This window comes from Macrotis lagotis, chromosome 7 (assembly GCF_037893015.1).
Source record: "Macrotis lagotis isolate mMagLag1 chromosome 7, bilby.v1.9.chrom.fasta, whole genome shotgun sequence".
NCBI classification, from domain to species: Eukaryota; Metazoa; Chordata; class Mammalia; order Peramelemorphia; family Peramelidae; genus Macrotis; species Macrotis lagotis.
Window position 1 is genome coordinate 89,891,701 of NC_133664.1, and position 13,176 is coordinate 89,904,876.

General features: G+C 35.5%; 1 protein-coding gene across 1 annotated transcript in view; it reads right to left on the minus strand.

The window, feature by feature from the left end:
• The window catches only part of DPP6 (dipeptidyl peptidase like 6), a 1,027,554-nt gene that overhangs the window by 135,734 nt on the left and 878,644 nt on the right, over positions 1 to 13,176 (minus strand). The window contains exons 12-13 of the mRNA XM_074195237.1: positions 9,709 to 9,833; positions 4,142 to 4,233 (exon numbers count right to left, since the gene is read on the minus strand). Coding sequence (XP_074051338.1) covers positions 4,142 to 4,233; positions 9,709 to 9,833 — 217 coding nt within the window. The remainder of the gene's footprint in view (positions 1 to 4,141; positions 4,234 to 9,708; positions 9,834 to 13,176) is intronic.

Consider the following 13,176-nt stretch of genomic DNA (forward strand, 5'->3'; position numbering starts at 1 on the left):
CAAGGAAGATGAAAGAGAGTATCTTTCTAAGGAGACTAATGTGAATACCCAGGAAACAAAAAACTTAGGTTTTTAAAAAGACAGAGAAAATGAAAGCATGGTCAGGTAAATGGATCAATACAAAAGAATGGCTGGGGCATTTAAGAATAATGTTGGGAATGCTAGATTCCAGTTAAGTCAAGGCTTGCTATGAATGCTAAGGATAATACAATTGTTTAAGATACCCTGGGGACAAGAGAAAAAGTAAAGGGAAATAATTACTTTTCAGAGCCATTGGGTTAATGATAACAGATGACAATATGATGGGAGTGAGTGGGTGTTATATTTTCCCACCCTAGACAGGAATAAAACCATTTTAGAATAAGTCTCTATTTCTGAGAAAGTAGTTCCATCCAACCCCTATATTTTTTATTTCCCTCTACTCCAGTTCTTGTACAAGGCTACTCAAAAGGAGTATGTTCTGTCTGAGACAGCAAGGTCAATGCTAGAATATCATAATAAGGAACTCTCAGCTTCCTTTCTGGAACACAATTAACTAGTTCTAAAGTTGGGAGCAAATTGTTTATTAATTCAAAAGGAATATCTTTTATGATATAAATACCTTTGAGAAATGGGTAGCATTAAATTTTTTTTGCTCTTCTCTCTAGGTTAACCTATACATCTCCATGCCATGGCTCATAATTTTGGATAAAATAAAACTTTTTACTAATTTACATATGACATTGTGGCACAATGGATAAAACATTGGGCCTGAAGTCAGGAAAATGTGAGTGTAAATCTGGCCTTGATATAGGTAATGTGATCATATACATTGATGAGGTGTATAGTCCTGAGAAAGTCACATAGCCTTTTTGCCTCAGTTTCCTCATCTGTTAAGTAAAGATAATAATATAACCTAACCCACAGGGCTGTTATGATCAAATGACATAATAATGGTAAATTGCTGGCTAAATACAGAAATGAATAATTAACCAGGAAATTAAATTTATGAATAAAGGAGATGATAAAAAGCAGGCAGTAGTATCTGCCTTAAATGAGGTAGTTGTGCATAAATTGTTACCTGGAGTTCTGAAAGCATTTATTGATTGTTTTATTCAGTTATGATCTTTTTTGAGGTCTATGATCTCAATCTATGATCTTCTAAAAACCAAAGAGAAATGAAAAGGTATCAGGAGATTAGAGAAATGCAAAAATGGTCTTAATTTCCTAAAAAAAAGGTAGAATCTTCCATTTAAAAGGTTAGCGAATTTGCCTTTGATGCAGGATAAATTTCTAGAAGCCAATTATTAAAGGAAGCAATGGTTCTGATGAAATAGCAATAGTGGATCAAAAATAATCCTGCTGGACTAAATGATTTTTTGTGATAGGATTGGTGATGATACACATAATAAACCTGGCTTCCAGCAAATCATTAAGTAATGTTTCTCACATATCTTGTGGACCAGACAGAGAGATATTGGTTGGATATGTTAGAAGGATTTAAAAATGAATCAATGACCAGAACAAAGGAAGTCATAATTAATGGATTAACACCTCCTATAGGGATTCTTGGGTGAAGTACTCCAGGATATATCCTTGACCTTGTCTTGGTCAACATATATAGATATATATCTATATCTATATCTATATCTCAATAGTTTTGACTAAGGCATAAATAGCATGCTTATAAAATTTATGAAAGACTAAAAGCTAGAAGGAATAATTAAATATTGGATGTCACACTCAGGTTTTTAAAATATTTCAACAGAATGGAATGTGGGGTCAAAGTAAATAAAAGGAAATTTACTAAGGATTCATCTAAAAATTCCAAATATGGATTAAACAAAACTTAACTTCTCAAGTAGAAGACTAAAAGGGGATGGCAAAAAAGTTTATCTGAAAATAAATTTCTAGGTGGAGGACTAGTAGAGGCTGTAAAAACACCCAGGTGTGTATAAGGTAGCTCAAAAAAAGTTAATACAATCTTAGGTTTCTTTTAGAAAGGATAGAAAAGTATCTAGGGTAAGGGAGGTGATGGTACTGTTGCAGTTCTAGTTGGGGTGTTTGGGTGTCACAGTAGATAGAGCACTGGCTTTGGTGTCAGGAGGACCAGCCTTAGACATTTGACCCTTATTAGCTGTGTGACTCTGAGTGAATCACTTAACCCTGATTGTCTCACATCCAAGGCCAACTCCAGTCCTCCTGATTCATATCTGACCTTGGATGATTCTGGAGAAGAAAGTGAGCCTGGTGATGTAGCACAACACCCTCTCATTCAAATTCAATTCACTTGCTTGTCATGTTATGTCTCCCTGAAGTCATGGTCTTCTTCAAGAATGAAGGACAAACAATGGATAATATATTTTAGAAAGGATAAATCAGGGCTCATCCACTGGAGGGCAATCAGGATGGTGAAGCCATAGGAAATGATTTCATAGGAGAATCAATTGAAAAAGCTGAAGATCAGAAGAAAACTGATCATGGATTTTAGAACTGGAAGGGGTGGGGTGGGGTGGGGTAGGGGTGGGTGGGAATCTCAGCAATCATCAAGTCAATCTCTTCATTGCACAGTATTTAAGGGACTTACCAGACTGTACAGTAAATAGCTGACTTAAGATTGAATCCAGATCCAATTCTAAATTTTGAACTCTTTCTTATATTGCACCATGATTAAGATAATTTAAACCCCTTTAAATAGGAAGGAATTGGTAGGTCCCTAAAACAGATACTGTCCAGAAGGGAAAGAACCTGGTAGTGTAACTCAGTGGGGACTAAGCCCTTGTAGAGAGTATGAAGGCTCTAGAGGGAAGGGGCACATAAAGAAGAGAAGAGGAACAGGGATCAAGTTTCACCCATTATATTTTGTCTCAGAGATGGCCTTGGGGTTTTGGAATGCCTAGGTTTCAGAAAGGTCTTTATACAATCCGCAACATTTTGAATGGAGAAAATAGTTATGTGTGAACATGACTTGTGCAACCATACAAAGCCTCTGAGAGTCTCAATCCTGCACCTCAAAGATTTATCCTAATAACAAAAAGCCATTAGCCTTTTTGTTAGAAGACATTTTTTTTAACCTTCCTCAGAAAAGGAACAATTTTATGATTTCAAACAATGGCACTTGCAGTATCATTATGAGAACTATAATGCCATTTTTAGAGGAGTATGAAAGGACCATGGAGAAATTGGTCAATGCCTACCAAAATGTTTTTATTTTCACAGACTGCAGTTTTACCTATTACATTGTGAAGTTTAGGGCCATGGTGCCCCTGCAATATGTAAAGTCTGTGTAAAATTTTTTGTCCTATGCTTTGTACCAAAGAAGTCTGAATTTTTTTCTTTTTCTTTTATAAAATACTTACAGTACCTTATATAGTAAAATTTGCATTAAGTGTTGGGTCATAGACCCTGTGCTGCCTACTGGCCCTTGTGTATAATCTGTGGCTTCTGCAAAACTCCCCTCTTCCCTCAAATTTCCATTTAATTCCTTATGCCAACCTGCAACATATTGAAACCACAGTGATGAAAGTTGTGATGTGGATGGGATAACTGAATACTTTCCCTGAACAATACAAAAGTGCCAATTCTATCTACAATTTATGTGTTGTATATGTATGTATGTATGTATGTATGTATGTATGTATATGTTTTGGGGATAGGACTGGTATAAAATTTCTATATGGTATTTAGATTCCTGGAGATAGCTGAAAAGAACCCTGCAAGAGTTAGAATGGAGATTCCCTTTGATGCTTGCAACGATCCTTAGAGGTAGATACCATTCTTTATATCCTATTTTCCCCATGGTACCTAGCATGTAATAAAACCTTACTGACTAAATGATTGATTTTTGCCTAAGATTCAATTTGCAGAAACCATGCCTTTGGTAGTGTATTGATACAAAAAACAACATGTGTTGATAAGTTGGAGTTAAAACACTGAAGATTAAGGAACCAAGACCTAATTCTCCACAAAATGCCTTTGAGTTTCTATGAGTTAATGTTATTTTGGGAATGAAAAAGATGCCTTAGGTTTCATATTCTGTGAGCCTGAAAGTAATTGGGTATAGCATGATTTAAAGGCATTCCATGTATCTTCATTAACCTTTGAGGCAAGAACATAAATGCTGAAAGAATTTGTAAGATCCAGTTTCTGCCGTTTTACTTACATTTTGTTTCTCTTCTCATCATAGGCCAGAATCTTGGTCACATCCCAGTTCCCTGAGGTGATGGACTGGAGGTTATCATTGCTGCTATTGGGCTATAATACACAAACAAGAAGATGACCTTGTTACTGGAAAGAAACATAGTGGGGACTATTACTTTTACACTTTTGTATATTGTATTCTAACTCAGTGGAAACATGGCTTCTCTCTGTGGATAGAGTGTCCTCATTCTATCTTTTCACTTAGGAGTATCTTATATGTTGTTCAGAGTGTAACATGTCCTTGAAGTCTTCCCTGATCATCTTCCTACCCTCAGTTAGAGGACTATGAAAGGATCATGGAGACAGAGACCTCTTCCTCCTCCAAATTTCTATAGTGCTTACTGTCCATTCATATGTCTTATGTGTCTTGTATACTGAATACTGTAAGTGGGGTCTTAACCTTGGCCAAAATTAGGACCTAATATACAAATGTAGTTTGATTGGTTGATGATATCCAGTGGGAGAAAAGGGAAAAAAGGAAGGAGAGAGAAAAGGTGGGAGGAAGAGAAAGTGGGAGACTTTCTCTTGGTATTCTCTTCCAGTAGGTATCACAGTAGTTCAATATAACATTATTGAGTGTTGCAGCTTTCATACGAGCCATTTCTTTCTAAATGCCTTACAGAGTTAAATAGTGTAATTGCAATCATAAATCACCACAGAAGGAGAGAGAAGAGACAAGCTTGACAGGAAAGATGTTTTCCTCAGTGATTTGAAGCGGGCTGTAGAGGCAATGAGGTGCAGAGTTATAGGCAAGCTGTTCTGGGAGACAGGAGCTTTGGGAATCAGGTTTGGTGCTGCCAATAATTAAATTAGGTGGATGGGGCAAAGACAAAGACCTTGGGATTTCCAGAGTGGAAGTCAGGAAGAAAGTGGAAAAGAGGGTGAGAGAAGCATAGAAAGAAAAGCACAGTCAGAAGGAGGGAGGTAGAAATAGGGAGGGAGAAAGGAATACAAAAAGAGAAGGGGAAAAGGAGGCAAGGAGAGAGGGAGAGCACAAATGAATGTGTGCCAGGGGTAGGAATAAGTATTAAAAACAAAGATAGGAAATGAAAGACAAGAGCATCAATATAGAAGAAAATGAAAAGTCCAGAAGGGAATATGAACAGGGCAGTTTTGTTTCTACACTGTTAAATTTAATGTAGATTTAAAAAGATAGAAAATTCAGTTGCACACGAAGTTTTAAACATTATAATGTTTTTGTCAATGATTGTTAAGTTTATGGCAAAAAATATTTTTTTTCAAAGAAAGAAAGTGGGGCAGCTAGGTGGTACAATGGATAGAGCACCTGCCCTGGAGTCAGGAGCACCTGAGTTCAAATCTGACCTCAGACACTCAATAATTACCTAGCTGTGTGACCGTGGGCAAGCCACTTAAGCCTACTGCCTTGGTTTCCCTATTTCTATCTACTATGTAGATAGAAAAAAATAAAAAGAACCCTGCAAATTTCTATCTACTATGTAGATAGAAAAAAATAAAAAGCAAGGAGGTCAATTTGGGACTGATTCCTGAAGGGGGCAAGAGAATCAGTGGACCTGGGGAAGGGAACATTTCACAAAGAACAAGTATTTATTGAGGGCCTACTAATCTGTTGGACTGTACGCTAAGTAGGCAAAGTGGGACAATAAAAAAGAATAAGAAATGGTTTGGAGCTTGAATCATAGTATAGTCAAAGAAGAGAGAATAAAGAGGTCTGGTTCAAGTCCTTTCTAGGCAAATATTGACAGGCCTCCGTCTCCTTAAACTATATAATAAGGGGGGGTGGGCAAGATGACATATTCTGGCTCTAATTTATTGTTGAGTTGTTTTCAGTTGTGTCCAACTTTTTATGACTACATTTGAAGTTGTCTTGGCAAGGACACTGGAATGGTTTATTATTCCTTCACAGTCCTTACATATTCCTTCTCAACTCATTTTACAGTTAAGGAAACTGAAGCAAGCAGGGCTAAGTGATTTGTACCAGGTCTTACAGATAGAATTTGAACTCAAGTCTTAAAGACTCCAGTACCACTGTGTTGCCCTAATAATTCAGACCTTGGAATTGGGATGTCTGATTCTTTATTAATACTATTCCCTCACGTCTTTGGTATTTACCACAATCTTGCTCAACCCCCAAGGCTCAACTTACATGCTACATACATCCTGTAAACTTTCCTTAATCACTCTACTCAGAGTTGTCTCTTTCTTTACCACCACCTAAGCAGTTAGTTATATGCTATTACATGCTTATATGTAATCATTCAATGTGGGTCTCCTCTCTCCCCCAAAGAATGTATTAGTTCCTTAATGGTGGAAACTTCTTATAATTCTCTTGCATCATCTCCAGTGCATATCTGGAAACATAATAAATTCTCAATAAATTCATGATGATTAAGAATTTGGTAAGTTCAGAGATGAAGTTTTATAGAGGACACCAATTAAGGAACTGCATGGTAAATATAAGAGTAAACAATGTCTTGAGATACAGAGGGAAGGATGGAAGAGGACAATAAAAAGATACCTCTTGGCTTACTGAAAAGATAGAGCAAATCCAGCCTTTTGTAAAAGAGTTTTCCTAGTGTGTAGGAACTCCCATGTCCTTTCTCTGAGATCCCTATCTATTCTGCATAAGTTGTATATAAATCTGCAGTTTATGTTATCTTTCCCATTTGAATGTGAGCTTGTTGAGGGCAGAGACAATGTTTCTGCATCTCTTTGTATCTTAGCACTTAGTACATTGCCACATAAGTGTTTAAAAAAATGACTGTTGACTGTTGAAAAAAATATGATGGACATGTATTATGGAATTACAATAAATATTTCATTTATACAGTGCTTTGCCATTTATAAAGTTTTTTTAAAAATTTTATTTTTAGGGTTTTTTTTTTTTTTTTTTGCAAGCCAATGGGGTTAAGTGACTTGCTCAAGCAAGGTAATTATTAAGTGTCTCAGGCTGGATTTGAACTCAGGTACTCCTGACTCCAGGGCTGGTGCTCTGTGCCACCTAACCGTCCCTGCAGTTTATAAAGCTTTTAAAAATGATATCCCAGTTTATTTTCAAAATAGCCCTCTGAGAGATATTTTTCATTTTTTTTTAAAGATGAAGAATGAGAGTTTTAAAGGTAGGGTAAGCTCAGAGACTTTAAATAGCTAGCTTGAAGTCACACAGTGGGGAATAACTAAACCAGGACTCAAGAAAAGTTCGCTGAATTCCAAATCTAGTGATTTTGCCACTCTGTCATGTTACTTGAATCCTCCTGTATGCCCTAGAAATATCCTCCCTTTCGGAGTAGTCACAATATTAGATATTAGACAACTGCCACAGCACTATTGCCATGTTTCAGACCATGTCTTGAATGCCTCTAATGAAACTTTATTCTTGCCAAGCAAGATTTTGATGCATACAAGAAAACAGTTCCATTATTTTATGGATATATATCTTGTTTTGGAGTAAGAACTTTAGTACCAACCTTATATAACTGATATGACTCTTAAAAAAAAACAAATCCACCTTGAAAGTGTGAAGATTTGATGCCAATTGGAATATTTAACAGAATTTTTTTTTACCAGTATGGGGAAATAATTCTCAAAAGGAGTTTTAGAAAGATTTTTGCAAAATGGTTATATCTTTGTAATGAATTTCAGTTTTCCTAGAGTTCTCCTTAAAAATACATGTGACCATGATTCTCCTCCTATATGTATAAATATGCACACACACACACACACACACACACACACACATATATATATACATATATATATATATATGTGAACATAGATACACATATGTGGGGTCCCTACTAGTAAAATACATAATGTGGTTTCCTAAAGCAGTAAAAGTCATGAATAATGTAGGTTTCCTAGCAAAAGTCCCTACTGTTGAAAGTCAAAATAATAACACTAAGGACACAGTTACCAGTGGAAGAGTCCAATCAGTGAAAGTCATAAATGTTAAAAACCAAGATTACTGTAAATTAAAAGAAAGCACACTGACCAGGATCAGTATATGATGGTCATTCCATAGTCTTGCATGCCCTGGATTTCAGCACTGATAGGGCACCCAGATATCAGGAACCTGAGCTCAGTTCTGAGCAGAATAACCCCCCAAATATCAACCAATCCACTCTAACATACTCTATGAATCCTCCTCCTTTGTCTGATTTTATAAGTATCATGGAGGGTTTTTTTTTGGGGGGGTCTTCACAAGGGATTCAATATATTGTTTAGCTGTTGTCCCAGATTGCCTCAATGTAAGCATCCCACTTTAATAAATAACTTATATAATCAATCTGAAGTTCCCCAGACTCTTTCTTTAGTATCATGTTGGACCCTTTATTTGGGGGAGTCTGGAATATTCTATTCCAGGGAATTTCCAAGCAATATACCAGACTTATAACATGTGTGTGTATGTGTGCATATATATATGCACACATACATGAATAACAACAGACATAAATAAAACATAATGTTGTTATTCATGTATGTGTGCATATATATGTGGCATACTGATAAATGAATATATGCCACATCATATTATAGATTTGTTTAATGTATATTATGTTTGCATATAGCTATATCAATATCTACCTATGTCCCTCTTTGTCTCTCTCATCCTCTATCCTCTAATTTCTATCTATCTACTAATCTATCCATACATACTTCAAATGTACAGAAGTTCCCACAATGCTTCTCCACCTTTTGCATCATCACTTTCAGTTGCCAGACAGGGAGACTTTCAAATAAATTGTTAAAAAAGTATGATAGAGAGAGTGTGGATGTGAACATTTTATGGTTTTTTCACCTGTAAACTGGGGATAATAAAGTCTAAGTATCTATCTCATAGGACTGTTGTCCCCTGAGATAATGGTTGTAAACAACTTCATAAATCTTAAGGCCACTTCAAAAGGGAGAGGTAAGTGAAGGGAAAAAATTCCAACAAACCTTTAGGGATTTAATATATGGGATAGGAGATGGTAGATCCTAAGAGATGAAGGAAGGGCAGAAAAACATATCTGACCTCACCAAATATGGAATGGATGCAAATTTATGAGTTTATTGAGTTAGGCACAAAATTCACTGAATGAAATTTTACAAATGAAAATTTCAATTCCATTATTTTTGCTAATTATTCTAGAATTTTACTTGAGCTTCATGTAAGATGAAATTTTAAGGGAAACTGATACCCACTGTCCTTTTTAGATATGGGATGTCCAGTACAAAGGCCTTAATCCATCATCTTCCTCCTCGTTCTCCTTTTTTTTTTTATTTTTTACATTTTTGCAAGGCAAATGGGGTTAAGTGGCTTTCTCAAGGCCTAGGTAGTTATTAAGTGTCTGAGGCCGGATTTGGACTCAGGTACTCCTGACTCCAGGGCCGGTGCTCTATCCACTGTGCTACCTAGCCGCCCCAGTCCATCTTCTTATAAGGAAACTTGGGTAAGAAATGATGGTATTTTCCAAGTTAAATAAGGGAGTCAAGTTCCTTATTCATATCCAATCATTATGAAGAGTATTGGTTCAGCAAAACAGCATTACAACAATAGTGCATTGTTACCTGGGAAGAAGCCATGCCAATATGGTAGAACTTTCCACGTCCTCCCTGAGGAATGGCTCTGACAAAGAAAAACTTTCGGCCATCTTTGGAGAAGATGGGTTCTTCATTCTGTAGGAGGCAAATACCTAGATGAGTGAAGCACACATTTTACTTTGAAACAGTTGAGGGAGGGAAAAAATGCTCCCCTCCTCATATCCCCCCTAATTCTAACTAGATTCATATTTAGTAATGCCTTGACTAAGAGATGAGATAAGCTTTAAGGAAGACTTACTCATAGGGAAGCATGGCACTGGGATCTTTGCTTTTAATTCATGTTAGGATAATTAATAAAACATAGGGTCCCAGAATTATAGGACCTAGGGTTGGAATATATATTTTTAAAGCTATCTACTGTAGCTCCTTCATTTTACAAATGAAGAAACTGGGACCCAGGATGTTTAAGTGTCTTGCATATGAAGATACAGATAGTAAAAGTAAGAGTAGGGAATGCGACAAAAGCCTTTTGACTCCAGAGCTGGTCCTCTTCTCACTGTACAGGAGGGGGAATGGGACCCAAAACTCATATGATAAAATGCAGAGGTTGATTGTAAAGGCCTTCTGGAGATAGCATGGTCCAAAAGATAAAAATACTGGAGGTGGAGTCAGGAAGACTTAATCTAAGACCAAATCTAACCACATTTTCTAAATGTGACATAATCCCAGGCAAGTCACTTACCACTTCTGGGACTCAGCTTTAATATCTACAAAATGATGATAAAAATGACATCTATATCCTAAGGATGATGCAAAACTTAAATGAGTTAATACAGAATTAGTTGTGTTAAATGAGTCATTTTTCAGTTATGTCAAACTCTTCATTACCCCATTGGAGCTTTTTTTGGCAAGGATGCTGGATTTCCAAAGATGCCATTTCTTGTCCAGTTCATTTTATAGATGAAGAAACTGATGCAAATAGGGTATAGTGACTTGTCCAGGGTCACACAGTTAGAAAGTGTCTAAGGTTAGACTTGAACTCAAAGAGGTGAGGTCTGACACTTGATTCATTCACCTAGGTGCCCAAAGCATAGGCACACCCATATAACTTTGTAAATATATATATACACACATATACACATATATATTTAACCTTGTAAATAAATAACTTTATATAGGTATGTATTTACATATTATATATAAATTTTGTAAATAAATAAATAACTTTATGCATATAGGCATGTGTTTATATATATACATATATATATATACACACACATACATATGTATATGTATTCACACACACATACATAACTTTGTTAACCCCAAAGCATCATATACATGTAAGCTAGCTTTATTCCTCAATTCAAAAGCTATTCATAAAAGAAAGAATAATTCTATTGTGTTTTCTGGATTCACCAGATCAAGTTTTAATTTGACCCTTTATAATACATGGTGCCATACTTTACTTCTGCAAAACTTCCCATCACATCACAAGATGCATTGAAAAATTTTTCTAGTTATACTGTCCTGGGAAAATCACAAGCTTAGATTGGTTTAAATACTAACTTTATTATAGGATAATAGATTTAGAACTCTGAAGGATATTAGAAGGGATTTAATACAAATCTCTTTACTTTTTTTAACCATTGAGGAAATTAATGCCCAGAATAATTAAATGACTTAACCAAAGTCACAGGGAGTAATAGTTTCAAGTCTCCTGATTCTAAATTCAGTGATCTCTCTTCTGTACAACACTGCCTATTTTTCTATTTTTTTCTAATCTTTGTGAGGATTGGATCTTGCAGTAAGGAGACTACTATGTCACAAACAAGTTCTATAATCATAGTCAAGTATCAGTTTCTTCTTTTTTAAAAAAAGAGGATATATTGTTTTATATTAGGGCTGGCCAAACCTGTGGCCAGCTGGCATAGAGTAGGCAGGGCAATTTTATATGGCCTGCCTGTAGGTTTACTAAATGCTTTAGTAAATGAAACAGAGCTACCGCAGAGCTCTCACTAAAATAGTAAATCAAAATATATTATCTATTTCTTCAATAAAGACTTTTAAAAGTAAGTTTAGACAGTCCTGTTCTTGACAATTCACATAGTCAAATCCATCTTCTTTAAAATAAAAAGGACTTTTGTTGCTTGAGTCCTTTTCATAACCCCAGTACTCATGTTTATTTGTTTTTCTCCCCAAGGGAAATGGGAATAGGTCAAATTCAAAGTGAATGACTGCAGTATGGTAGCCTTCAACATTGATTATGTGGTCCCCAAAATAATTAGTAGCCCATTTCTTAGCATCCTATTGATTTGCCCTCTTTGCTTGGTGAAAGAAACCTCTTAGCTGTGAAGCTCAACTTTAAAAGTTCCCATTGCTGAACAACAATTAGTTGAACATCTGATTTGGCAAGTTCTGAGTGAAAAGGAATGAGACCATGTAGTAAAAAGCAACTTCAGTTGGCTAGTGGCCAATTAATTTTTCTGCAGCAAAAGAACATGTGCATATAAGATGAGCCCAAAGATATAAAGTAATGTGATGAAAATGGCATTTAATTTTCATGAATACACAGAAGACAAACTGAAAACTCTGCAAACACTTTTTTTATTTTTTTTTGCTGTAAATACATAACTGAAATTTGGGGGAATGGAAAAAATTAACAATTAATCTGGTATTCTATTTTTCATTTAGAAGTTGGGAATGGAAATATTCCTTTAGTGTCATAGACAAAAAAAATTGGATTTTGGACAGGAAAAAATCTTCTCTGTAAAAAGTAGTAAGTTTTTATTATCATATCATATAATAATAATAATAGATATACATCTATAATTATATGATAATATAATATGTTTATTATTATAGGATAACATCATATATAATGTTATCCTATAATAATATATTATATGATAAATTATTTAATATAAACTAATTTAATGGAAAATAAATTTATATCTGTGATGTAAATATACCAGATTAAGGAAGGCATAATAGGAAAAAAATGTTGAATTTGAAGTCAGAAGACCTGGGTTCAAAAACCTAACTTTGCTCTATATTTACAAGCCTCTCTTACCTCCATGGATTGATAAGATTCTCTGTATATCATATGTATATTATGAACGAGAGAAAATTAGATCAATTGTTATTTTTCTTTTTAGGTTTTTGTAAGGCAGTGGGGTTAAGTGACTTGCCCACAGCCACACAGCTAGGTAATTATTAAGTGTCTGAGGTCAGATTTGAACTCAGGCCCTCCTGACTCCAGGGCTGGTGCTCTATTCACTGTACCACCTAGCTGCCCCTCAATGGCTAGTAATCTAGCTTGCTAGTGATCTAGCACAAAGTCAAAAATAACAAGTGGTTTCTAAAGAGATTGGAGGAAAAAAGGTGAGACTTTATGCGTACATATAAATATAGGCGTGTATATACCCCGCCAAAACCTAGATGGTGCTGCACTTCTAGTCTAAGTGAGAAAGGAAGTCCAATCTCAAAAACAAA